Raw genomic sequence first — 24,819 nt, 5'->3', positions numbered from 1 at the left:
AGATAGATAAATAAGATTTTTAAAATCACTAGGATTTTTATTTACGCATTTTGATTATTTTGGAATAAAACGACCTGTAACATTCATCTGCTCAATATAGGACGTAACCGGTTGGTAATCTGTTTGGAAGGTAAATTGTGACACGTGTCGCACTATAATTCGTCATTTGTTTTTTTTAATTTTTTTTTTGCAATTTTCTTTTAAAAAGATAGATTTTAATTTTAAAAAGATAAAAACAAAAACACCTTTAACAGCCCCCCATCCTGTCAAACCTAAGCCATTCTCGACAACAACCACCCCTACTACCAATCTACCACCACTTCATTTCCCACCAACAACGAAATCACCCCCACCGTCGCCGGAAACCCAATAGTAGCCCAAACGAAACCCCGACACGCCTTCACCCTACCCTCCACAATACAACTCCGACATACCCCAACCTTAGCCATTAGCAGCCTGACCGAAACCACCACTCCATCCCTTCCATCCACAGAGCCGAAAACCCCCTTCCCCTCCACAATATAACCAGCTCACCTTAGCCCTCCAATTCCAAGAGCTCCGAAACCCCCACTCCATCAATGAACGAGCCCTAAAACTTTAAACCCACCCTCCACCATGGTTGAAACCGCTTAAAACAAAGTTAGGGCCGGGGAGAGCATGGTCTGGGTGGTTTGGAGATAAGAAAGGGTCGGGTTGGAGTTGGGGTGGTGGTGGGGGAAGCGCTAACCGCCAAGATGGCTGAGTAAGGAGATCGGGGAAAGGGAGGGAGGGGGGGAGCGTTGTTGAACGGGAATGAGGATGGGATTTTTTTTTTTAATTTAGGTTTTTTTTCGCCTATTTCACCGAATACCACTGAGCACTTTAATAATTCACTAAATGTTATCAAGGTTTTCAAAATTCACCAAATGGCACATAGTTTTAAAAAAATTCACTGAGTGTCATTAATGACTGACGACCGTTAACTCCGTTAGTCATTAGGGTTTAATCATGACACATGTGGACACGTGTCAGTCAGCTATTTGTTTTTAAAAAAAATAATAAAAAATTAAAAATTAAAAAAAAATCTAAATCCTAACCCAACCCAACCCCACCACCGTAACCACCTGCCAAAGCTGTTTCGGGGTTTTTTGATGTGTCCTGCAGGAGAGTTAAAACACCGAGACTGACCTCCGGGTGTCTGTACCTGCAAAACAACGGAGACTCCCAAGGGTGGGAGTTCCGCCTCCGACGATCAAGTTAGAATGTGTATGAGGAGTATATTGCGGAATGTAAATACTACTCTCTAATTCAGAGAGAATTCTGCAATGAATATTGCTCGGTTTTGGTGTGGATTGAATGTGTATTCAATGTATGTTTATTATAAATGAGGATGGTTCCTCTATTTATAAGAAAGGGGATCAGTTCCCCTTCTAGGGTTTAGGTGACACGTGTCAGTAGAGGGTTAGATCCCTTTGGGACTCTCTAAGGCTGACACGTGTCAGCATGCTATTGGGACACGTGTTGTATTAACAGTGGTCCATTTGTTAAGGGTATTTTTACCCCCAAACAAAAGCCAACCGACAACCCAAAGCTAACCGCCGGAACTCCTTCACCTCATGCCGGAACTCCCTAACCTCCCGTCGAAACCCGCCGGAACCCCCTGACCTCCCTCTGGAACCCCTTGACCCCACCAATGCCGCCGACTCCACTTAATCCCCCTTTCCTCCCCCCGAAAAACCACCCATCCACCGCAACCGTCTCACGCAATGCCCATAACTCCGCCTGCCCGACTCCAGCACCCAGACGACAACCCATAGAACTCCGCCTGCCTGACGACCCTCGCCCTGATCCTCACCCCAGCCCCCACAACCACCTGACACACCAGCACGACACATCACGGTAGCCACCGAAACCGACCATGGAAACCTTGAATAAAACCCGACCATGGAAATCCTTCACCCTCAAACGACCGAAATCAACCATGGAAATCCAGAATGGTCGATTTCTTTGGCCGATTTTGTCGTTTCAAGGGTGGTGGATAGGAGGGGTAGGTGGTTTTGAGCGGTGGTCGGAAAACGCTGGGTGTTTTTTCGTGAGGGGAAAAAGCGAAAGACGCTAAGTCGCTGGTTTTAGGGGTGGTGGTTAGGTTGGTTTCGATGGTGAAGGTGGGGCAGGGAGTACTGGCGGCTAGGGTTGGGCTGCCGGCAGCGGCAGTGTTGGTGGTGGGGATGGGTTAGGGTTAGGAATTTTAAGAGTTTTTTTAAATTGAACCAATCATATCATGACATGTGTCATGATTAAACCCTAATGACTAACGGAGTTAACAGCCGTTAGTTATTAATGGCACTCGGTGAATTTTTTAAAAACTCGGAGGCATTTAGTGAATTTTAAAAACTTTGATGGCATTTGGTAAATCATTAAAGTGCTTAGTGACATTTGGTGAAATATCCGTTTTTTTTTTTAATTTAATTCATTATTTTTAATAAAAGAATTTTTTTTAAAAAAAAAATCAATCAGTGACAACACGACAAGTGTCCGATTTAACCTGTAAAACAGGTTACCGATTTTTTTTATCTTATTTATAACAAATGCATGTCAAAGGTAGTTTTATTACAGAGTAATCAAAAGGTCGTTTTATTCATGGAAGACCGCTGAAAGATTGTATTATTCCTGATAATTACTAACTAAGAATTTCTTACTTGATGCATCTTCAGCCATATATTTGCCTTCTAAGGACTCCCAAAGCTCCTTAGCCGACTCCACATTTTGATAAACATCAAAAAGATCATCCTCCATACCATTCAAAATATGACCACGACAAATAAAGTCATCGTTGTCCCATTTTGACCTTTCCCGAACATCTTCCAAGGATTCATTCTCATGTTCACTAGGCCTTGGAGTACTAATGACATAGGCTACTTTCAAAGATGTAAGAAGAAAGTACATCTTCTTCTTCCATCTCCGAAACTCCACACCGTCAAACTTCTTGAGTTTGACAAAATTTGTGGTCAATTCTTTCACACTAGACATGCTTGATTACTTCTAAAAGTTTAAACTCTTTAGATTGTTAGGTTTTCAAGTAATTCAATAACAATAACTACTTTAATAATTGTGGGAACAAAACCTAACTTTGTATAATCAAAATCAAATTATACAATAATCCAAATACAAACCAATGTATTTCAACCAAACACCAAATTGCCAAAGTATTACAGAAAATACAATGAAAACACTAGTTGTGAAAGATAATATACTTGCCTCTACTCCAAGCTTTAACAACCAACATGAACATGAGAAAACCGGTGACCACTTGATTCTCAATCCTTGACACAATGACTTAGGCGTATGAATACATTCCTAAAGAGTTTAATTTCCCCCACAATGGTGCTTGGGTTTGATCCGGAAATACTCTTTGAGATACAAAAGTCAGCCCAATTGTTCTTTGCACTAAGAATCAAATTGATGATGAATAATTCACAAAGAAGGCAAAAATCAAGAAGATTTCTCACCAAAATTTGCAAGATTTTTGATAGAAATTATGGAGAATTTCTTAGGGAGAATATCAGAGAATAATGTTCTGTATGTTTTCTATCCCGAAAATCAAGTCTTTAATAAAGACTTAACCGTCAAAAAATTCGCGAAAAATAGATGGCGCGGGCGCTCCACCGGGAGGAGCGGGCGCTCCTCTTCTAGAATCCCAACTTTCTGATTTTCCAGAAAGTTGACGCGATTTTGTCGCGATTTAGGCGCGGGCCGCGCCTAATAGTGGCGCGGGTACGCCACCTGGAGGAGCGCCAAGGAGCGGGCGCTCCTCCATAGACTTGCCAGATTTCCAGAAACTCATCGCGATTTCATCGCGGGTCGCGCCTAGCTAGCGCGAGCGCGATCAAACAGTAGAGCACGCTCCACTCCGACACTCTAAATATTCCAACACTTTAAAGGTAGTAAGTACCCCGATAGTGGGTTTGAGTGTAGTAAGTGCCCCTATGATATGCTTTGTTCCAGTTTTGTTTTTGTTTTTTGAGTTTAGTATGGTACAAGTTGTTTCATGGGTAAAGATTTGTGCGGGATAAAAAAAGAGGTTAATCATTCGATTACAATAAGATGAATCTGACGAAAATTTTCTTCACGACTTCAACCAATCGATAGACCCCCTCGTCGAAGAAGGTTGTAAATCACAGCGATATGAAAGAGGGTATGAAGAATGTACGATTTGCAACAATGATTGTAGCTCTGCTGAAAGGATATTTTATATGATTCAATTGTCATGTATTTATTAGATTTAAATCTCTTTGTAATTGTCATATGACTTTTTATTTATGAATCAATCTTTATTAAAAAAAATAAGAAATAACGCATTGTAGTTTTAGAAGTTTGGCCAAAAAAATACAAGAGGGTCATCTTTTATAAATTGAAGGAGCACCATTAATCATAAGCATGAGACCTCGAAAACAATAAACTTGTTTTACTATGTAATAATCAAGATGATAAAATGTTTAAACCTTCGATTGAATATTAGGTGATTTCCTTTCTAAAAAGTTTTCTAGCTCATTGATTGTAAACTAAGGCCCGATTCAATTCACCTTACAAAAAAAAAAAAAAAATTTGAAAAGAATAATCCCACCTGTCACTTTTGCTCAAAACAATCCTACCTTCGAGTATTCTAGAAACAATCCCACCTATATACCCTATCTGCTTAAAACGATTCTGTTTGCCTACTACATATTTACCAGGTTATTTTTTTTTTCAATCTCTCTCCTCCCACCTCCCCACCCTCTTTCATGGAAGTCACCTCCTCCATATCCACCAACACTCCATAACTACCACCTCATCACAACAACCACATACACCTTTACCCGGCCCTACCTTCGAAAACCCAATCCCCTGTTGATTAGGGGATTTTTATCCACCAATCACCATCTGACAAGTGGACCAGTCAGGTACCGCCATGTGTCCGCCACATGGGTCAATAGGAGCCTCCCACGTGTCAACCATATATTCGTCCTCCGTGGACCAATTGCGACATGACACGTGTCCATTCATGCCAAAAGGATAAATCAGCCAACAAGGCCCAATCTTTGGGAAGCCCAGTCAGCCTTAGGTTTAACCTAAACCTAGTATTGGCACGCATCCCAAGGAATATAAATATGCCCATTAATCCTCATTAAGGGGGAGGACGCACATTTAACACTCTCACCTAGAGAGACTAAATTACATTTCCGCATTAATTACTCTTTAATCAAGTACTAACTTGACCGTTGGAGGCGGATCTCCAATCATCCGGAGCATCCGTTTGTTTTGCAGGTACAGGCGTCCGGTTCCAGTCTCGAAATTGTAACTCTCCCGCAGGACATCAGAAAACCCCGAAACACCTGTCACCTGACCCCAGATCGGCATACTCCCTCCTAGCCCAACCTCGAAACCCCCTTCAATCCACCTCTCCACGACCGACCACCACCCTTATCACCGCCCCACCTATAACTGCAGCAACAACATTAAATTCACACGTATTATAGAAATATTGGTATATTAATGAACAGTCTAAATCTGTGAATTTGTTATCTATTTTCATTTTCTCTGAGTATCTAGGGAAAGGTTGGTTGCATGTTAAGACTTAAGAGAACGATTATATATAATATTATGTCTCTTTGATTTTTTATTTTTCCCTTGTGTACCTCACTAGATCCGTCATTTGTATAGAAATATCGTTATTTTATTGAAAATAAAATTCTAAACCAAAAGTTTTATTGAAAATAAAACTCTAAAATAACTTTTTTGTCCTACTCAATCTATCCAAATTTTATTGAAAATAAAACTCTATAATAACCTTTTTATCCTACTGAATCTATCCAACTTTTTTATCCTATTCTACAAAAAATATATTCAAATAAATCGTACGTGTCATATTAATAATTAATTGTCGCCTACGTGGCGCGACACTTGGCGAAAAATTGGAATGCCACGTGTCGTTGTCTCATGGTCTGGCTAAAAGTTTAGCTTTATATATTAGTTATATGATAAAGAGGTCTCTATAGAGTAATTTTGCCAACAGGATTTTAAATAGTCTTGAATTAGAATAGTACTCGCTCGTGCGATGCACAATTTAATATCATATCATATCATATTATATCACTAATTAAAGCCGGTCTGGAAGTCAGGCCATGAGATAGCAACACTTGGCATTTCAGTATCTCGCCAAGTGTCGTGCACGTAGGCGACAAATAGGTATAATTGTGACCGGGCGATGCTCGGATTGTTCTAAATGTTTTAGCTTGAATGTTAAATACGATCATATAATCCCTTTTGATAATGATAATGTAAAATATTTAGACACACAATATCATATCGCTTATTTATATAATAGTGTACTTTTTTGTAGTTTTATTATTAACTTAATTTTTTTTATTGCACTTAAGTTATTTCTGATGAACTAAAAGTATTTTTACCAAACTAAATTATTTTTTCTGATTAAAACTTGTTTTATTGATAATCTATTATGTTTTAAAAATCTAATCTAATATCAATAGTAAATAAAGTCAGTCTTGCAGCCAGACCACGAGACAGTGACACTTGGCATTCCAATTTTTTGCCAAGTGTCGAGCTATGTAGGCGACAAATATATATTATTGTGATTAGATTAGATGCCACATTAGATTAGATTGGATAAATTTTTTTAAGATAAAAAAGTATACATAAATAATTTATAATTCTTTTGAAATAAATTTATCTTTTTATATATTGACAATAGAATTTTACTTATAGCAACACACCACATATTATAATTAATATATGATATCCAATCAACAATAGAATTTTACTCTTATACAAATAACCACGTAATTATTATAATTATAAATATGGCTAAGTATCATTCATTTTTTATTAGTCTACCATTGATTTACTATTTAAGTTTTTGAATCGGGTATTCTTCATATTCGGTTGTAATATTTTTATGTATATGTTTGTGATTTTGTTAATGAAATTAAAGAAGTAAAAAGCTACTAAAATTAGGACACAACAGAAACTGTACAATACAAGGGAATCTTGAAGTGAATTCAGATCAATGTTAGCAAGGTCTTAAAACTTTACGGGTTTTACAAAGCCTCCGTAGGCCATTTACCAGGCATATATTACAAATGGTCTAATTAGGCCAATAATAAAACTTGTTGATTTTACGTGTTAAAAAAAATAATTTCTTTTAACTTTTTATTTATTTTATTGTTTTTTTTTACCGACGCACTCTTCATTCACAAAATTATACTCCCTCTATTATTTTAGTGTCCCATTGAAATTTAGCACATATGTCGACATAGAACTTTGATAAACAATATCTTAAATATACATATTTTTTTAATGTATAATTCACAAACATTGGTCTTAGTAGTAGACCAAGTGAATATAGTGTAACTTACAAAAACAGAAAATAATAACAAACGTAAAAAAAGAATAATATGTAGTGTTTTTACTCTCTTTTTGTATCTAACATTTAAAAAAAATATTAATATTAATACTAATAATTATAATTATAATTACTCCCTCTATTTTTTTTAAATGCATTAGTTTAATCGGCACATTTGCCAAGACGTAATTTTGACCATTAATATCTTTACTTGTCTATTAGTAAAAATTGTAACAAAATTATATTATGAAAGTAGACATTGTGACGAATCTAATGATATATTATATAATAACATTTATTTATTTTATAATAGCAAAAAAAATTAAGTCAAACATGACATGTAAATAGTGCAAAAGTCAAACTGACACATTTAAAAAAACGGAGGGAGTATAATAATAACACAAAACATGCCCACAAAATTAGTACACTCTTTAAAACGGGTATCCGGAGCAACGCCCGGGGTACGTACTGTATCATATCACTAATAAATAAAGTCGGTATCGCTGCCAGGCCACGAGACAACGACACTTGGTATTCCAGTTTTTCACCAAGTGTCGCGCCACGTAGGCGATAAATAGGTATTATTGTGACACGTATGATGTTAAGTAAGCGATTTTTGGATAGATTTTGTAAGATAAAATTGTTTTATAGAGTTTTATTATCGATAGAATTCAAATATTTCATATATACAAAATTAGTCATAACGTTTTATAAATATCCAATAACTCAATTCTATTTCCATCATCAAATTCGTTTTAAAAAGTTCTTTAAAATAAGATCCATTTATAATATATTTAATCACAAACTTTTATATGTAGCCGGTCAAACCGTGTCACCAACTATTATAAGAGTTACTTCGTGAGTGCTATAGGGGTTACTTGGTTAGTGTTATAGTGGTTACTCAATTAGTGTATAGATATGAGTTACTTATTCAGTGTTAGAGGTTACTCAGTTAGTATTACAAGGGTTATTCGGTTAGTTTTATAGGGGTTACTATGTCCGGCCAGATGGTGTGGCTAACTGCATACAAAATGCATTGTTATTTAATTTATTTAAAAAAATAATAGAGAATCTATAAAAATAGGTTTTAATCTACAAAAATAATTTTAGTTTGGTAAAAATACTTTAAGTTCAGTGAAATTAATTTAAGCTCAATATAAGTAATTTCAAGACAATAATAACATAGATATCTATTTACAAACAAAACTACAAAAAGTACACTAATAACAATAATAATAACATTGTGAGGCACTCGGGGATATCTTGCACCAGAGTGGTTAACTAGCTCTGCCATCTCAGGGAAAACTGATGTTTACAGTTATGGGATGGTACAGCTAGAACTCGTGAGCGGAAGGAAAAAACTGCTCACCGCAGCCAATGCAGCAAAGTCTTAGCCTGGATGATGATAATAGCTCTGGTATTAGCTCATCATTATCATCCAATTCCGGACTTGTCTATTTTCCTATGCTTGCTGTAGAGATGCATGAACGGGGTAGGTATTTGGAGCTTGCTGACAGGCTAGAGGGTCGTCTGACAAATGAAGAGTTGCAGAAGTTAGTTTGTATTGCTTTGTGTTGTGTTCTTGAGGAGCCAGAGCTGAGACCAAGCATGGTGACTATTGGGCATCCAAGATTAGAATCTTTTGAATTTTCTGCGGTTTTATGGTCGTCACTTTTGTGAACCTTCTGTTGTAGGAATGGGTGGACAGATAAACAGGGAAATATTCCCTTGACTCATTCTAGGAATATAGAATTATTCTCCTTAATTATAGGAGGATTTTGTGTATACTTAGTTTCCATATATTGTTAGGCTCATGTATATAAATATAGGACTGTAACACCATAATTATTCAATACAAAATAAGTATTCAAACCCAAAACTCTTATTTTCGCATTTATACTTTTATCATGGTATCGGAGCCAACGTGACATAGAGGTCACGGGTTCGAATCTCATCCACCCCCCACCTTTAAGTGGAATAATAAGCGCTGGGTATGAGGAGAGCCCATGCTGCATCCACACTTCAAGCCCAACAGGCTCTCGTGTGAGGGAGTGTGATAGAGTATAAAACATAATCTTGGGCCTCAACCATCAGCTTAAGATTTTGGTTGAGTTGGTCCTTTAACATGATAGAGTATAAAACATAATCTTAGGCCTCAACCATCAGCTTAAACTTTTGGTTGAGTTGGTCCTTTAACATGGTATCAGAGCCAATGGTATTTTCCGGCGACTTTTCACCGGACCACCATATCAGCGTTCATCATATACCCAAAGAAAAGAACTTACCTAAAATGGAAAATGGTACCCAATTGACGTTACTGACTCCATTGTTGCAACCCAAATGGTTAAACCCCAACAATAGAGTCTCCGAAACCGGAAACCTTTTTCAAATTAAAAACCTCACAAACAGTGTTGGGAGAACAATCCAATTCACACGGCAAAAACAACCCATATTTCGACCTTTACCCCTACCATATAGCTCGTTTGCCTTCTGGAAAAGCATGGCTTTTCCTCACCGGTGGATGGCCGCCGCCAAGGTACTGGCAACCCAGACCGGCGGCAAGGCACATCTATCTAGTGCTACAACTTCCGGTAAAGAGCCACCAGACAAAGGTGTGGCGAAACGGGGAATTATGGCTACAAGTTCGGCCACCCAGCTACCACCACAAACCATCCTTACCGATTTTAAGAACTCGCCCATCAGTGGTCATGGTGACAAGGGGAGCACAAATGTTGAAGAAAGAGAAAAGGGAAGGACCGAGACCAGGGGAGGAGTTTTTGACTCCACAAAGTGTTTTTATAGGGAGGCAGGAGAATGCTTAACCCTACCATCTCATAAATACCCCAAACCCGCGCCCAAGCTTATTGATCCCCCCATGACCCGCGAGCCCAACTCACATTTAACCCGTAACTCAACAGCCCAAATCACCCTTTTTTCTTCCCAATCCAAAGAAAAAATAGGCCTTCTTTGTACAAAAACCCCGTCTCCTTGGATTTTCGATTGCGGGGCAACCGACACCATCACTTATGATCCTTCCGATATTAGTTCTCCCACTCACACAAACCGAACCCATATTCAAACAGCCAACGGGGAATGTGTTGATGTTACTCAAGCCGGGACTGTTGTTATTTCCTCCTCTATGCATTTAAAAAATTGTCTCCTCGTCCCTAGCCTGTCTCACAAATTACTCTCAGTTAGTCAATTGACTAAAGAACACAATTGTACTGTTCTTTTAACTTTTGATGGTTGTCTTGTGCAGGATGCTCAAACCGAGGCGGTCATTGGACGTGGCACGGAACGAGGAGGCTTATACTATGTGGATGAGACAACTCAACACGGTAAGGCTATGCTTACTCATGGGTCTCCTGAACATCAACTCTGGACGTGGCATCGGCGGTTAGGTCATCCCTCTTTAAGCTATTTAAAACGCTTGTTTCCTTCTCTTAAGAATGTCTCCATTAATCTCGATTGTGAAACTTGTGTGTTAGATAAAAGTCACAAACACTCTTATTTCCCTAGTATGACCCATACCACTCGTCCATGTGCCCTAATACATTCTGATGTGTGGGGTCCTGCTCCAGAATTTACCCCCCATGGTTTTTCTTACTTTGTTTTGTTTGTGGATGATTGCACTCGCATGAGTTGGGTTTACTTCTTGAAACATAAGTCTGAAGTCTATACTATCTTTGTCAAATTCTATAACATGCTTATTACTCAATTTCAAGCCCAACCACAAATTTTACGGTCTGATAATGGGGGTGAATACATTACATTAGATATGAAACAATTTATCTCTGATCATGGCATGCTACACCAAACTACATGTACCGATACCCCACAACAAAATGGAGTGGCTGAACGAAAAAATCGTATTCTCTTGGAAATTACCAGGGCCGCCCTTATGATTGAGTCCCAGGTCCCTGTTCATTCCTGGCCTGAGGCCGGCGATTGCTACTGCTACTTATTTGACTAATCGTCTTCCTACAAAAGCCCTAGACTACCAAACTCCCATGGATACCCTAAGTTCACATGTTTCCATCCCTTATTCCCATTCTTTACCTCCGCGTGTCTTTGGTTGTGTAGTCTATGTTCACCTGCCTAAACGCGACCGAAATAAGTTAGAACCTCGGGCAGTCAAGTGTGTTTTTGTTGGCTATGGGATTAATCAAAAGGGGTATCGATGTTTTGATCCACTTCATAATAGGATGTACACCACCATGGACTGTGACTTCTTTGAACATTCTTATTTCTACCCCCAGCTTAGTCCTCAGGGGGAGACTGTAGTTGATGACCTAAGCTGGCTAACATACCCTGTCACGATGGAAGAGGACCCGAAAGAGCAAGTAGGCCAGACCACCGATGTTGTCCCTGAAACCATAGTATCTCCTATTCCGTCTACTCCAGTCCTGTCAGATGAGCATCCAAACCCAAAGGTAATTCTTGAATCTCGTGATATCCTTGAATCTCATGATATTGATAATGTTACTATTGATGATCCTATACCCAGTGATGAGAGACCAGACAGGTATGAGTTACCTCCCAGGAGCACAAGGGGAGTCCCACCGAAAAGGTATGATCCAAAGTTTGAGGCTTAGCGGTCTCGATACCCAGTACAAAGGATTAGTGAGGAGAATTTATCTCACACAACCATTGCTTTCACTGCATCATTATATTCCACTGATATTCCTAAAAGTGCCGAGGAAGCTCTCAAGTATGAAAGGTGGAGAAAAGCTATGGAAGATGAATATTTGTCCTTACAGAAGAATGAGACATGGGAAAAATGCATTCTGCCAAAGGGAAAAAAGAAAGTAGGATGTAGATGGGTGTTCTCCATTAAACATCGAGCATATAGGACAATTGAGCGATACAAAGCTCGTTTGGTGGCTAAGGGGTATACTCAGACATATGGGATTGATTACTCCGAGACTTTTTCTCCAGTAGCCAAGATAGACACAATTCGAGTCTTATTCTCTATTGCTGCTAATAAATAATGGCCCATGTATCAGTTTGATGTAAAAAACGCTTTTCTTCATGGGAATATTGAGGAAGAAGTCTATATGGAAGCACCACCAGGATATTCTCAAGAGTTCAATGATGGAGAGGGGTGTAAACTCAAGAAGGCCCTCTATGGCCTAAAACAGTCCCCGAGAGCTTGGTTTGGGAGATTCACTAAAGCAATGAAGAAGTTTGGCTACAGACAAAGCAACTCAGATCATACATTGTTCCTGAAACGGGTGAGAGACAAAATCACCTGCCTTATAATTTATGTCGATGATATGATTATCACTGGCAATGATGCAGAAGAGATCACAGAACTAAAAGGGAAGCTATTCCGAGAATTTGAGATGAAAGACTTGGGTAATCTTAAATACTTCCTTGTCATCGAGGTTTTAAGATCTCAGCAGGGAATCTTTATTCATCAAAGGAAGTATATCCTTGATCTTCTAGCAGAAACGGGAATGCTTGACTGCAAACCAGCTGAGACACCCATTGTAGCTAATCATGGACTCCAGATCATTCAAGGGGCAAAGCTAGCTAACCGGGAAAAATATCAGAAGATGGTGGGAAAGCTGATCTATTTGTCTCACCCCAGACCAGACATAGCCTATGTTGTGGGAGTTGTGAGTAGATTCATGCATCTTCCACAGGTACAACATATGACAACAGTAATGAGAATCCTGAGATACCTAAAGGGTACGAGTAGCACTGGGATCTACTTTGATAAAAATGATCACCTTGATCTAATTGCCTATACAGATGCAGATTGGGCAGGAGATTGTGATGGCCGAAAGTCCACTCCGGGGTACTTTACCTTGGTGGGTGGAAATCTGGTGACTTGGAGAAGCAAAAAACAGAAAGTTGTGGCCCTATCAAGTGCAGAAGCTGAGTTCAGAGGAATAGCTAAGGGGACTACGGAAATCCTATGGATACGGAAGCTCATGAACGAGCTAGGTTTCCCACAAAGAACAGCATGCAAGTTATATTGTGATAATAAAGCAGCAATCAGAATCTCAGAGAACCCAGTACAACACGACATAACCAATAGCATGTGGAGATCGATAGACACTTTATTAAAGAAAAGCTGGATGATAAAGTCATTAAACTTCCATTCGTGAGATCAAAGGATCAACTAGCCGATATCTTGACTAAAGCAGTCAACACTGAGCCCCTCGTTGAGCTTTTGTGCAAGTTGGGTATTGGAGCCCCTACTACCCAACTTGAGGGGGAGTGTAGGAAATAAACAGGGAAATATTCCCTTGACTCATTCTAGGAATATAGAATTATTCTCCTTGATTATAGGAGGATTTTGTGTATACTTAGTTTCCATATATTGTTAGGCTCATGTATATAAATATAGGACTGTAACACCATAATTATTCAATACAAAATAAGTATTCAAACCCAAAACTCTTATTTCCGCATTATACTTTTATCATAGGAATGGGTGGATAGATAAGTGATACATATTGTGAAGATAATGCCTCAGTTTTGAGTGCAAGGTGGTATAGAACATAGTAATCTTTCGTATACTTCATCTCAGTAGGTTTCAGGTCCACGTCAGCTTTTATGACTTTGCTTAAGGTTCTACTGTATTATTTATGAGTTATATGGTAGGCTTATCCAAGTATGTTGTAAATTATGATGAGGGGTGAATGAAAAACTCCGTAATGTGTAAGCCTTTTGGTTTGGAAAGCTAACATTTCTTGAAGATATGTTGTCAAGTACGTTGTGACTTGTATGAGTTATGAGGTCTGTGAAATAGTTTTAATGGCTTGTGATTATATTGTAAGTTGGTGATTGTTAACCATCAATTGCCCTGCTGTATGCCACAAACCTCAAATTATTTCACAAAAAAAAAAAAAACCTCAAATTATCCACAGTGGTCAGTGGGTGATGATTTAGTTATGATGTTAGTGAATTGTGATGTACAACATATCTTTAATACGGAGTATAATTGAGGAGGCTCCAATTTAGTTAAGGTAGAGTTGGTGTGTTGTCTGACTGACTGTTGCTTCTAGATAGTAGATAGATCCTTGAGTATAAATATACCATCCCTGTCCACCTTCGACTTCATAGCAAGTGAAGGTCGCATACATTTTTCCCACTTAGGGGCCGTTTGGTTCGCACAGGGGAATCGGAATGGAATGCAGAAAGGGAATGGAGGAGAATGGAATGAAACCCTTTGAATTTAGGGTGTTGTTTGGTGAGAATGGAGGAGAATGGAATGAAACCACCATAGAACCACCACAGCACAACCATTTCTCCCCCTCCCTTCATTAGTTTCCACCTTCTCCAGCCACCGCACCGCCCGACCAACACCACACCGGAACCAGCCGCCACTCCTCCGACCTTCGCCGCCCCTCCCCCGACCTGGTGAGGTCCGTCGAACAACAATCCACAAAGGAACCCTTCTTGTCCTCGACCTTAGCAATCCCGACCGGAACCCGACCAAAACGCAACTATTGAACTTCCCCAGCAACACCGATGGTTTATGCGGAATTTCGACGGTTGTTCGCTGCCCCTCCTCCGACCTGGTGAGGTGTGGCCGGTTGTTCTGGTGGAGGGGAGGGTTTTTCAAGGTTACACGAGGGTTCGGGGGAAGGTTTTCCGGGTGGGAGGAGGGGCGGCGAGGGTCTGGGGAAGGCCGGCGAACATCCGGCAAGGTGAAGCAAGTTCCGGCGAGCAGTAGCAAGCTGATGGGGTATGGTGGTGGTTGGGGAACCGAATGGGAAAGGTAGGGGGTGGGGAATGAGTCTAGAAGACTTTTGGGTAAACCCAAAAATAAAATGGGGGAGTGAGAATGACAAAATTGTGAAAACAAACACTAACAAAAGGAATCGTTCCCTTTTCCTTTCCCCATTCCAGCGAACCAAACGGCCCCTTATTAATTTGAATTACGTAGTACTTTAGTATACTGTATTTTATGCCAATAAATAAAAATAAAAATGGTGACATGTCAGTAGTACGTGGCAGTTGGCTATAGGCGCAGTTATGCAATATGAAGTAGCATCCATAAGGGTCGGGACAAGTCGTCGCCCCTAATTAATTAAAAAAAAAAATCATAGAAAAGAGTAAATTGTGGGGTTTGAGCTGGTAGCGGCGATCGGAAAGAAAAATTCCGTATTTAGTTTTATACTTTTACAGGAAGCAGTGTCTCCCATGGCTTACGTTGAGAGAGGTATGTTTCTTCGTCTCTTTCATTCGATTCCATTTCTGTGCTATTTTTCAATTGATTTCTGTGCTATTTTTCAATTGGTTTCTGTTTTTTCCAATTGGTTTCTGTGTTTTTTAATCCATTTGTGATCGATCTGCTTTTGTCAATACAGATTACTGTACCTCTCTTCCGATCCGTTGTGCATAATTCGGTGTCCTAAGTGTTTTGATTTCAATTTATTATAATTATTATTAGGGTTTGAGTTTCCATAAATGATTTGGTAGGTTACACACTTACACGTACAGATAGATCATCGATTGATTCTTACAGACGACTGTGGTGAGGATTCTATTAACACAATTGCATGTTTTGTTACTTGATATAAGATGATATGTCCTTTGAAATTTGATACTTCGTGTATTGTAGAATACTTCTGATGAGATTAACATAAGCTATTATGACAAACAAAGATGGAATGGATACAACCGCATACAATGGAACAAGAAAAACAAATTGATATTTTGATACCAACACCAACAAGTTTAACAGAAACAGAACAGGAACAGTTACATATTCATGATGAATGGTCTTGTTGCAATCAATGGACCAAACCCTCTTTATCAATTTAATGGAATGTATTTCATTTCATTCCATTCCTCCAATTATTTCTGTTTTATTTTCATCTTTGAACCAAACTCTGGGTGGAAATTCTCTAATTGCCTCTTTATAACCTATCAAGTATCAACTTCTATAACCCTTTTTACTCTCGTTTGATTATAATTCTTGTTTTGCTCGATCATTTCGTTAGCTGTTGGGCTCATTATACTCATCTTCTTATTTTATTTTCTATACTCTCTGGGAAATTGAATTCTTTTCATCCATTCGTTTTGGTTATAGTTTTATGCTAGTAGTAATGTTCGGCAATACAGACCTTTGTTCACCACCAGAGTTTTTCTTTACCAGGTGTTGTCAAATCAAAGAGATCATTATGGCGCTTGAAGACGCTCACTGATTCCTTCTGGTCTATCATCAACTTCATTGTAGTTTTCTTTACAACTATGTTTTCGGTGAGTATCACATTTAGTTTGCATTTATTACTTGTGCAGTTAAAAAAAATAAAAATAATCTGTAGTGCTGTTATTTGGAAACATAATGCATGTGCTCTGTGTTGCAGATGGAGAAATCAGATGCTTATAGGAAATCATCTGGGTCCAGCAAAAAATGGGATGGTGGTGGCCCTGGTGGTGGAAGTGGCCCTTACGGTGGTGGTCCTCCTGGACCTCCACGTGGGTTAGACAATGTTCGTGGATTGAGGGATGTTCGTGGTGCAGATCATAGTAAGCTCCTTTTTCCTCATTCGATTGTTACTTTGAACTTTGGATTGTTGTATTAACCTATATTATTCATGGTTCAGGCTCACTTCCTGCCTGTGGTTCCTGCTGCGGTTAATAGTCATTCATCTAATGTTAACTATCGGAAGTTGTATTGTGACATAGTGTGTATAAACTCGAAAGCTGGCATAAACTCAGGCTTTGCAAATTGAAAATTCTCGAGTTTGTTCCTACACCTTGTAGTTTTGGATACTTATATCTACATAGCACTTTCGTCTGATTATTTAAACTTGTTATATATTAAAAAAAGTTTTATTGTGTATGTGGAATAATGATCTCCAAATTTATTTGTTTGAATGTATGATTCTGCTAAAGATATGAAGTGATCATTTGGTTGATGAAAGAATATATAGAGGTCTGAATCATGATTACCATTTACCATCTACACAAGTATACAACTTGAATTGACAAGGAATTTTCAAATTTACAAAATCAACCAATTAGAGACTCTCCACATATGAATATATGTAGATTAGCCCAGTCTAGTATTCTTATAATGTCTTATGTGTCAAACTCTCATTAAAAAAATTTCCTACAAATTTTCATATGATGTCATCATTTTTTTTTTTTTTTTTTGCCTTTTCATTTTATTTGCTAGAAACTGGAACCAAGTAGGTATAAAACTAAAAATTCGAAAAACTTGACTTTGACATTAATATTGTTGTGCTTCCACTCTAAATGTATAAACTCATTAGATAATGCAATATTTTATACGAAGTATATTTTTTCTAGCCATCATTTTAGTATATTTTCAATAACATAGTAAATATTATGATGTAGTATTAAATTCTAATCATTTAAAAAAAAAAAAAAGGATGGTGTACATATTTTTTATTTTATTTTCTTTAATATTTATAGATGAACAAACTTTATTTTTTCAAAATAAAAAGCGATCTAAGTCATGTTAAAAAGTTATCAACAAAAGATATAAAAGAAATATGAAAAATTGCTCATCACCACCGTGTAATACGAGGGTACTAATCTAGTTTTTAATATTTTAAAATTATGTTAAGACTCCTTAAAACTCAACTAAATTTAGATCTTCATTCCTCATACTCATTTTAAGATTTCTTAAATGTTGTGCTTTGGTATACGTATAGGCAAAATGCAGTGTATAGAGTAATAACTAATAAGTAGAGTTTTAAGTTAAGTCTTGAATTTCCAAGACTCCGTTCAAGACTTTGTTGAGGCTTTACTTCATAAATGCATATATTTTATGAAGTCTTGTCTTAAAACAATTTCATAGTGATTTGTTGATGTCATGTTGAGTCTTAAGACCTAGGGCTTAAGTAGAAAATAAAACTTGACACTAGTGACTTAATGAGACTACGTATTTCAAGGTCTGATCTAGAAGACATGTGTGTGTTTTTGTAATTTATAACCAAATTTGTATTCAGTGGTGATAGTCTACATGAATTAATAGGAGCTGTATTAATGAGGGGCCTGGGCAGATTGTAAGATGTGTGTAAGTGGGTTGGTTACATCTATAGAGTGAACCACATTCACCCACGTCACTCTTTCATCATAATTTGTGTAGTGAAGTTAGGCCGAAGATCAGCACCCCCCAATCTAGAAGATCAGTTGTCCTCTTCCGTAGTGTTGTTATATTAGCTTTGATAAACCATCAGACCATTTATATCTATTTTTTTTGAAACTTTAGTATCGGGGGTAGTTGCGCTAAATGTGGCTATATAACGGCTTCACCTTTTCTGCATGACTTGCATTATTATAATATCTCCAATCTTCTACTAGTAGTCCGTCTATTACTTTTCTTTGAAAGGGAGTTGCATGTTGTATTAGCTAGCCTAGTGATTACAAGAGAAAAACATCCGAGTGAGGATCCTAAACAAGTAACAATGGAGGTAGAAAAAGTGCAAAACATAGCCTTAAAGTTCAATAACAACAACAATAATAGCAGTAGAATAATAGAAGAGAGCAGCATTCCAAAGGAGTTCATAAGGTCAGAGAATGAGCAGCCAGCAATAACAACGGTGCATGGTACTGAACTTGAAGTGCCAACCATTGATTTGAGCGAGGCCGACGAAGATCAACTGGTTGATTTGATTTCAAAGGCCAGTGAAGAATGGGGTTTATTCCAAGTCGTAAATCATGGGATTCCAACACAAGTAATTCAGGATTTGCAAAAAGCAGGCAGGGATTTCTTTGAGCTTCCCCAGGAAGAGAAGGAAGTCTATTCAAAGCCACCACCTGGTTATAAGGGTAGTGAAGGCTACAGCAACAAGCTTGGTAAGGATATTGATACTGTTAGGCCTTGGGTTGATCATTTGTTCCACAACATTTGGCCTCCCTCTGCTATCAACTTCCATTTTTGGCCCAAAAATCCTCCATCTTACAGGTATGTATATTCTTCTTCTTTTTAATATGCTCATTCTTGCTTCCTTCTTGACTCGAATATTGATTATTGCTCAAACATGGAACCAACCAACCAGGAAGGCGAATGAAGAGTACGCGAAATACTTAATTGGGGTAACAGAGAAGCTGATGAGATGCTGGTCAAAGGGACTGGGTTTGGAAGAGCATAAGATAAAAGAGGGAGGAGGCGGTGATGAAATGGTGTATCTGGCTAAGATCAATTACTATCCACCATGTCCTCGCCCTGAATTAGCACTTGGAGTGCCGGCTCACACCGATTTGAGTTTGCTTACTATACTTGTTCCCAATGATGTAGCCGGCCTTCAAGTTTGTAGGGATGGTCTCTGGTACAATGTCCGCTATATTCCTAATGCCCTCATCATCCACATCGGTGACCAACTTGAGGTACTCTCCGCTAACTATTCTTTTTACTCTCTGACTCCGCTCATTTTCTTACCTTTAGGCCTTACCATGAATGTAATCACAGGTTCTCAGCAATGGGAAATACAAGGCAGTGCTTCACAGAACAACTGTTAACAAAGAGAGAACAAGGATGTCATGGCCCGTCTTCATTGAACCCCCACCACACCACGAGGTGGGGCCTGTCCCCGAGCTCATCACCGAAAAGAATCTGGCCAAATATAAGACTAAGAAGTTTGCTGATTACAAATATTGTAAACTTAACAAGCTCCCTCAGTGATAGATAATATGAGTTTGAACTATGTGGTTCATCTACTTTTAAACTACCTTTTACAGTTCCTGTATCTTTTTTACAGCTTTTTTTCTTAAGAGAAGTTTCATTTCGTATCCTGGCAATTTTGCCTATGATTTGCTTTCCAATAAAGCCATTGCTTTCACTACAATCCATTGATAGAAAACAGTTCATTTTCAGAATGATCATAATACAGTGGCCAAAAGTTCTAGCAGAACTTTGTCTAATGTTTAAAACTCCTAGGGGCGAGACAGCTGAGAAGTATCAAAAGCACCAATGTGTGCTCTTTGATGGATTAACAAAAAATCTGTAAATGGAACTAAGTCAAAGTAAACTGCTGACTGTAATTAGAAAGGATCATAAGTTAAAGCAAATTTTTTTTGTCAATTTTAATACATCAGAACATGTTCTGTGTCTTGATCTCATATACAGAAGACACTGATAACTGATAATCAGAGTTCTGATGTATTATTTTGTATCTAACTATATATACACTTCCATGGTATTACAAAAAATTCAACTATTACAAAAAATGAAACTTGCCTAATCAACATGAAACTAGCACTGAGTATTGTGTATTTTCGTGATGAACTTAAATTTTAAAGATACTAAAAAAATAAATAAACTCAGGCTCTAATTGTACCCCAATGTCCACACAGGTACTGAGTATATCAAGGTTCCCAAGCCAAATGATATCAGGAGGGTGATCAATGCATATACGTATGCCCTCCAAGGATGACTGCTCTCTCTCATTGCATTATATTCGGCCATGAATGTGGAGACAGTACTTAGGCATCCCAAGAGGCCAAATTGTATCCCTGAGGAAACCGTGTCACAATCCTTTGTATTGACCTACACCAAGTACACAAAACTTTCAGATACTCAGCTAAAGGATTACCTATAAAGCTTAGCAATACTTTTAAAGCATTGAGCACATACTTCTATTTTTCAACATCTAAACTGAAAAATTCATAAACTCAAATTCAACAACAAAGGTGTGCAAGATTGCAAGTGTTTAGCCAAGGATCAAGAGCAGCCACAAAATGTCAAAATGGATTAAAAGATTAAGCAATGAGGCAATTGATGCTAACAAACATCTAATGAGGCAACCATGTATCTAATTTTGACAGTATTTAAAGCAACCACAATTGCCTGCAATAAGCCTTAAAGGCACATCAACCAAGCCCACTATTATGATAGTATGAGTAAATAGAAAAAAAACATGCAAAGTAAGCATCTCACCGCTTTTTTCACAGTAGCAAGAGCTGCCATCACGCATGCTGCGGACACATTAGCAGCCAATGTCCCAAATGGGATCCATTTCCACCTTCCTGCTTTCCCCAATCCACGTCCATTGAATCGAGCAAGCCACCACCTCAACCAAACCCCGAAAGGACCAACTAGGCATCCCAACCAAAGTTGAGCACCACTGCCGCCATTTTTAAATTCTTTGTTCTCCAAGATCCCACTTGTGGTCCACAAACCAACCCACACCAACATCAATATTGTTAGTACTATCAAGTGACTCTTAAAGTTATTCACCCTCAACTTACTGAAGCTTGAACTATTTCCAGTCCTTTCAAGAAGCCACCTAAAACCCTTAGCTGTCTCGATTCCAATAATAATAGAATAAGCAGCAAGAAACAACCCTGCAAGTAACAAAAGGTGAGGATATACTGAGATCATAGATGATGAACTTTCTATGTACTTACTGAAAAAATATTTATAAACAAAGTAACAAAGCCATGGCCATAGTTAATATACCACAAAGGTCACAACTCACAAGTAACAAGTCCCAATGACAACATTTCCATAAAAAACAATTACCTACGAGAAACCCCAGTACAGCGAATACCCAATGCCCATTGACGCTAAGATCGAGCATTTTCTGATTCCAACCACTGAAGGTGGTAAGGCTTCCAAGATAACCAGTGGAAAGTCCAACTGCAAGGTGATCTGACATGTGTGATATCTTGCCTTTGAATACTACACCCAACCATCCCATTAAAAATGAACCCACCTGCAAAATGCCCAAAGTTCTGTAAGAAAACATAACCAGTCCTATTGTCTTCGTTTGTAGAGGCAAAAGAACCAATTTTAGAGAAACTGTTGTTTAGAAAATTTCAAGATGCATAGAAGAGAAAACTAGAACCTTCTCCTAAGGAGCTTGCACACCTGAAAGTTGGTTACTTCTTCAATTCTACACATCCAGCGAATTGAATCGAAAGGATGGTCTATCATGTAAGGCAATTCGATTAGAAAAAGAATAATACCATGTTAGATGGAAGATCAAGATATAGGATGCTCTTGTCACTCGTCACACCTATAACACTAGAGCCAAACAGTTTCTGCAGTAGAAACCTGGTAAGGACCTGCAAGATCAGATATTGCTAAGTGAAGACTCAAGATACAATCCCAACTTGCAAAAGCCTGAAGTCATTACACGGTGAGATTTGAGAAACACAGAACAACTGCTTAAAATTCTCCTTACTGCAAGAAAATCATGGATGATGATAAAAGCTCTTACCCCAAGAATTCCAAAGACAGACAAATGTATGAGGTAGGCACAATATTCAAAAAATGGTGGCAGCTCCTTCTTCTCCTCCTGTAGTCAAATAATGCACAACATGAAGTTGAAGCAAATGAACCAGTCACATTAAACAATGATTCAAGCAAAAGGGGAAGCCTATATCTAAACGTGAGCTTACTTGTTTATTGTGCAAGAGAGCACTTGTGGAGGGTGGAGTTATGATTTCAGACACCAGTGGTGACACTGGAGATATGGTGTTTGTGGTGTGATCATGAGACCAAAAGCCATATGAATCCAGTAATTCTTCTGCATTTGGAAAAGCGATCCCTTGTTCCATGGATGATTGGACGCTCTGCCTCTGACTTCCTCTTCTGCTAACTATCCTATCTCCAATATCCCCAGCCAATGAAACAGATTCGTTTTCTACATCCTCGTCCAGATAAGGGCGAGAAGCACCTGACAGGCTAAATACTCTTCGCAGTGAGGCACCACTGCTGCTTGCTTGAGCTATTGAGTCACCATGTGTCAGCTGATTTCCAGGTCCATTTTCTGCAGCATTTTCAACAGACAATAGGAGACCACCAGCCAACTGATGTCTGTTAACATCAAGTGCCTGGTCTCCAAGTTCTGCTGGAGAAAGATTATCATTTGAATGTGAGTTAAATACAGCAGGCAGACTAAAAGAAAGGCCTCCAACCGATGAACTGGAACTGTCAGTTCGTCCCAGAGAAGCACTATGCGTTGCTTGTGAATCGGTAGTTACATGTTTTGCACTGATCTGGTCAGATTCAACGGCAGCCATTGGTCCGTAGACAGCTTCACTAGAAGCAGGAAGAAAATCATCAGGTTTTAGTATCCTTGACAAAGTGGACAAAGGACATAGATGTGAGACCAAGGTTTAACATCTACCCCAACTTGTTTTCTTATTATTTAGTAATAGTGCATTAGAATAGTAGTATGATTTTATGGTATAATCATGAAAATGTAAAACAGACAGAAAAGAGAACGATAGAGATGACAAGATTGGATAATTATTCTATAGCATTAATCTGCTGGAAATCAGCTAATAATCATGAAGCAGGTAGCATAAATTATTGTTATACAAGTATATGTTATTAGTTGTAATGGTCAGTTGAAAACAATAAACATAAATGTACGACTTTCAAACGATAGTAGACTCCAAGAAGATAGTGACAAATTCATAAATCATTCTGATGGATCAAATAATAGTATAAGCTTCTAATCCAAATGAGGTGATATAAACAAGAGTGAGTATTAATAAGTAAAGCTCAAACTCCGTATTACATTTGATGATTAGAAAGAAAGAAATTAGTGGTAATATGCAAATTAGTGAGAGAGTATGTACTTTGTAGGTCAGCATTTGACATTATGGGTAATTGAGGCAAATTAACAAGTATATTAATGATTGATATAATAATATCTCAAAAAAGAACTTTATAGGTGATAACATAGAGGAGTTGGAAAAAGGAAATAAAGACAAAATGGAAGATGTGTCCTCCATTAACAAGGCAAAAAGTGAAAACTCAGGATACACCCAAAACTAACACGCGACACCCCTCAACAGTTAATTTATTTAACCTATTAAAAAGTTAAAAATCCAACAGTAAAGATACAATCAATTAAAACTAATTGATTAATAGGAATAGCAAATCATCAAATAAGAGAGAAAAGAAAGGGGAAAATATGATGAGTGCAGCAAAAGCAAAAAAGGGGGGGTGACGCAAGAAAGAAAGAAGAGAGGAAGTTTACCATTGAATTGCGAGTCTTGAAGCTGAATGTATACGCTCCGTCACAGAAGAGGAACAAGGTAATGTTGTGTTGATGACAGAGAAAATTCAACAAACAGGAATCCAACGAGGTAGAGAGAGAGAGAGTCCTGCTCCAACACCAACCCAGCCAACCCCGTGAGGCATGAGGTCTCATATGGGATTTTTGCCAACCCACATTGACGGTTGACTTTTACCCTCTTTTTTCCTTTTACTGGCACTTGCACAGTTGCACCTAGGCCCAGTAATTTGGGGTGTTCAATCTATACACCGCATTGGACCGTCATCCAGAAAAAGTAAAATAATGTCAATTATTATGGAACGAAGAGAGTATTCTTCAATCTCCAGTCTGATTTGGTCCAAAATCTTCTAATAAATGACTTTTAATTGTATCAATAATTTGTTAAAAAAAATTGTGCATGTATAAATCGAAATGATTTAATTTAAGCTTCAACATGTTGGGAAGAATTTTATATCATGAGCAATCTAATAT

The 24,819-nt window shown here is 38.2% G+C and overlaps 3 protein-coding genes across 3 annotated transcripts; 2 read left to right on the top strand and 1 right to left on the bottom strand.

Moving 5' to 3' along the window:
- The first annotated feature begins 15,399 nt into the window (after nucleotides 1–15,399).
- On the top strand, nucleotides 15,400–17,251 carry LOC110725335 (selenoprotein K-like). Its single transcript, XM_021904826.1, has 4 exons — nucleotides 15,400–15,557; nucleotides 16,497–16,600; nucleotides 16,708–16,870; nucleotides 16,948–17,251. Exons 1-4 carry the CDS (start codon nucleotides 15,539–15,541, stop codon nucleotides 16,980–16,982), a joined length of 321 nt encoding a protein of 106 aa, XP_021760518.1. The 5' UTR covers nucleotides 15,400–15,538; the 3' UTR covers nucleotides 16,983–17,251.
- A 563-nt stretch (nucleotides 17,252–17,814) lies between these two features.
- On the top strand, nucleotides 17,815–20,160 carry LOC110725334 (flavonol synthase/flavanone 3-hydroxylase-like). The gene is made up of 3 exons (XM_021904825.1): nucleotides 17,815–19,280; nucleotides 19,375–19,702; nucleotides 19,785–20,160. Exons 1-3 carry the CDS (start codon nucleotides 18,781–18,783, stop codon nucleotides 19,995–19,997), a joined length of 1,041 nt encoding a protein of 346 aa, XP_021760517.1. The 5' UTR covers nucleotides 17,815–18,780; the 3' UTR covers nucleotides 19,998–20,160.
- A 215-nt stretch (nucleotides 20,161–20,375) lies between these two features.
- Nucleotides 20,376–24,506, bottom strand: LOC110725333 (fluoride export protein 1-like). Its single transcript, XM_021904824.1, has 7 exons — nucleotides 24,310–24,506; nucleotides 22,718–23,360; nucleotides 22,537–22,614; nucleotides 22,283–22,381; nucleotides 21,837–22,029; nucleotides 21,252–21,658; nucleotides 20,376–20,861 (listed from the first exon to the last, which is right to left on the bottom strand). The coding sequence occupies exons 2-7, from the start codon at nucleotides 23,339–23,341 to the stop codon at nucleotides 20,643–20,645; spliced, it is 1,620 nt and encodes a 539-aa protein (XP_021760516.1). The 5' UTR covers nucleotides 23,342–23,360; nucleotides 24,310–24,506; the 3' UTR covers nucleotides 20,376–20,642.
- Between the last annotated feature and the right edge of the window lie 313 nt (nucleotides 24,507–24,819).

The sequence above is a fragment of the Chenopodium quinoa genome, unplaced genomic scaffold (assembly GCF_001683475.1).
Source record: "Chenopodium quinoa cultivar QQ74 unplaced genomic scaffold, ASM168347v1, whole genome shotgun sequence".
In the NCBI taxonomy this organism is placed as follows: domain Eukaryota; kingdom Viridiplantae; phylum Streptophyta; class Magnoliopsida; order Caryophyllales; family Amaranthaceae; genus Chenopodium; species Chenopodium quinoa.
This window is presented reverse-complemented; position numbering and strand designations above follow the sequence as displayed.

Coding starts and splice junctions, on each gene's coding strand:
- LOC110725335 (XM_021904826.1), top strand. Junction 16,601..16,707: donor TCTTTACAACTATGTTTTCG/GTGAGTATCACA, acceptor TCTGTGTTGCAG/ATGGAGAAATCAGATGCTTA. Junction 16,871..16,947: donor TGTTCGTGGTGCAGATCATA/GTAAGCTCCTTT, acceptor TTCATGGTTCAG/GCTCACTTCCTGCCTGTGGT.
- LOC110725334 (XM_021904825.1), top strand. CDS start 18,781: ATGGAGGTAGAAAAAGTGCAAAACATAGCCTTAAAGTTCAATAACAAC. Junction 19,281..19,374: donor AAAAATCCTCCATCTTACAG/GTATGTATATTC, acceptor CCAACCAACCAG/GAAGGCGAATGAAGAGTACG. Junction 19,703..19,784: donor ACATCGGTGACCAACTTGAG/GTACTCTCCGCT, acceptor ATGTAATCACAG/GTTCTCAGCAATGGGAAATA.
- LOC110725333 (XM_021904824.1), bottom strand. CDS start 23,341: ATGGCTGCCGTTGAATCTGACCAGATCAGTGCAAAACATGTAACTACC. Junction 21,659..21,836: donor TGTACTGGGGTTTCTCGTAG/GTAATTGTTTTT, acceptor TGTTACTTGCAG/GGTTGTTTCTTGCTGCTTAT. Junction 20,862..21,251: donor TTGCTACTGTGAAAAAAGCG/GTGAGATGCTTA, acceptor TACTTGGTGTAG/GTCAATACAAAGGATTGTGA.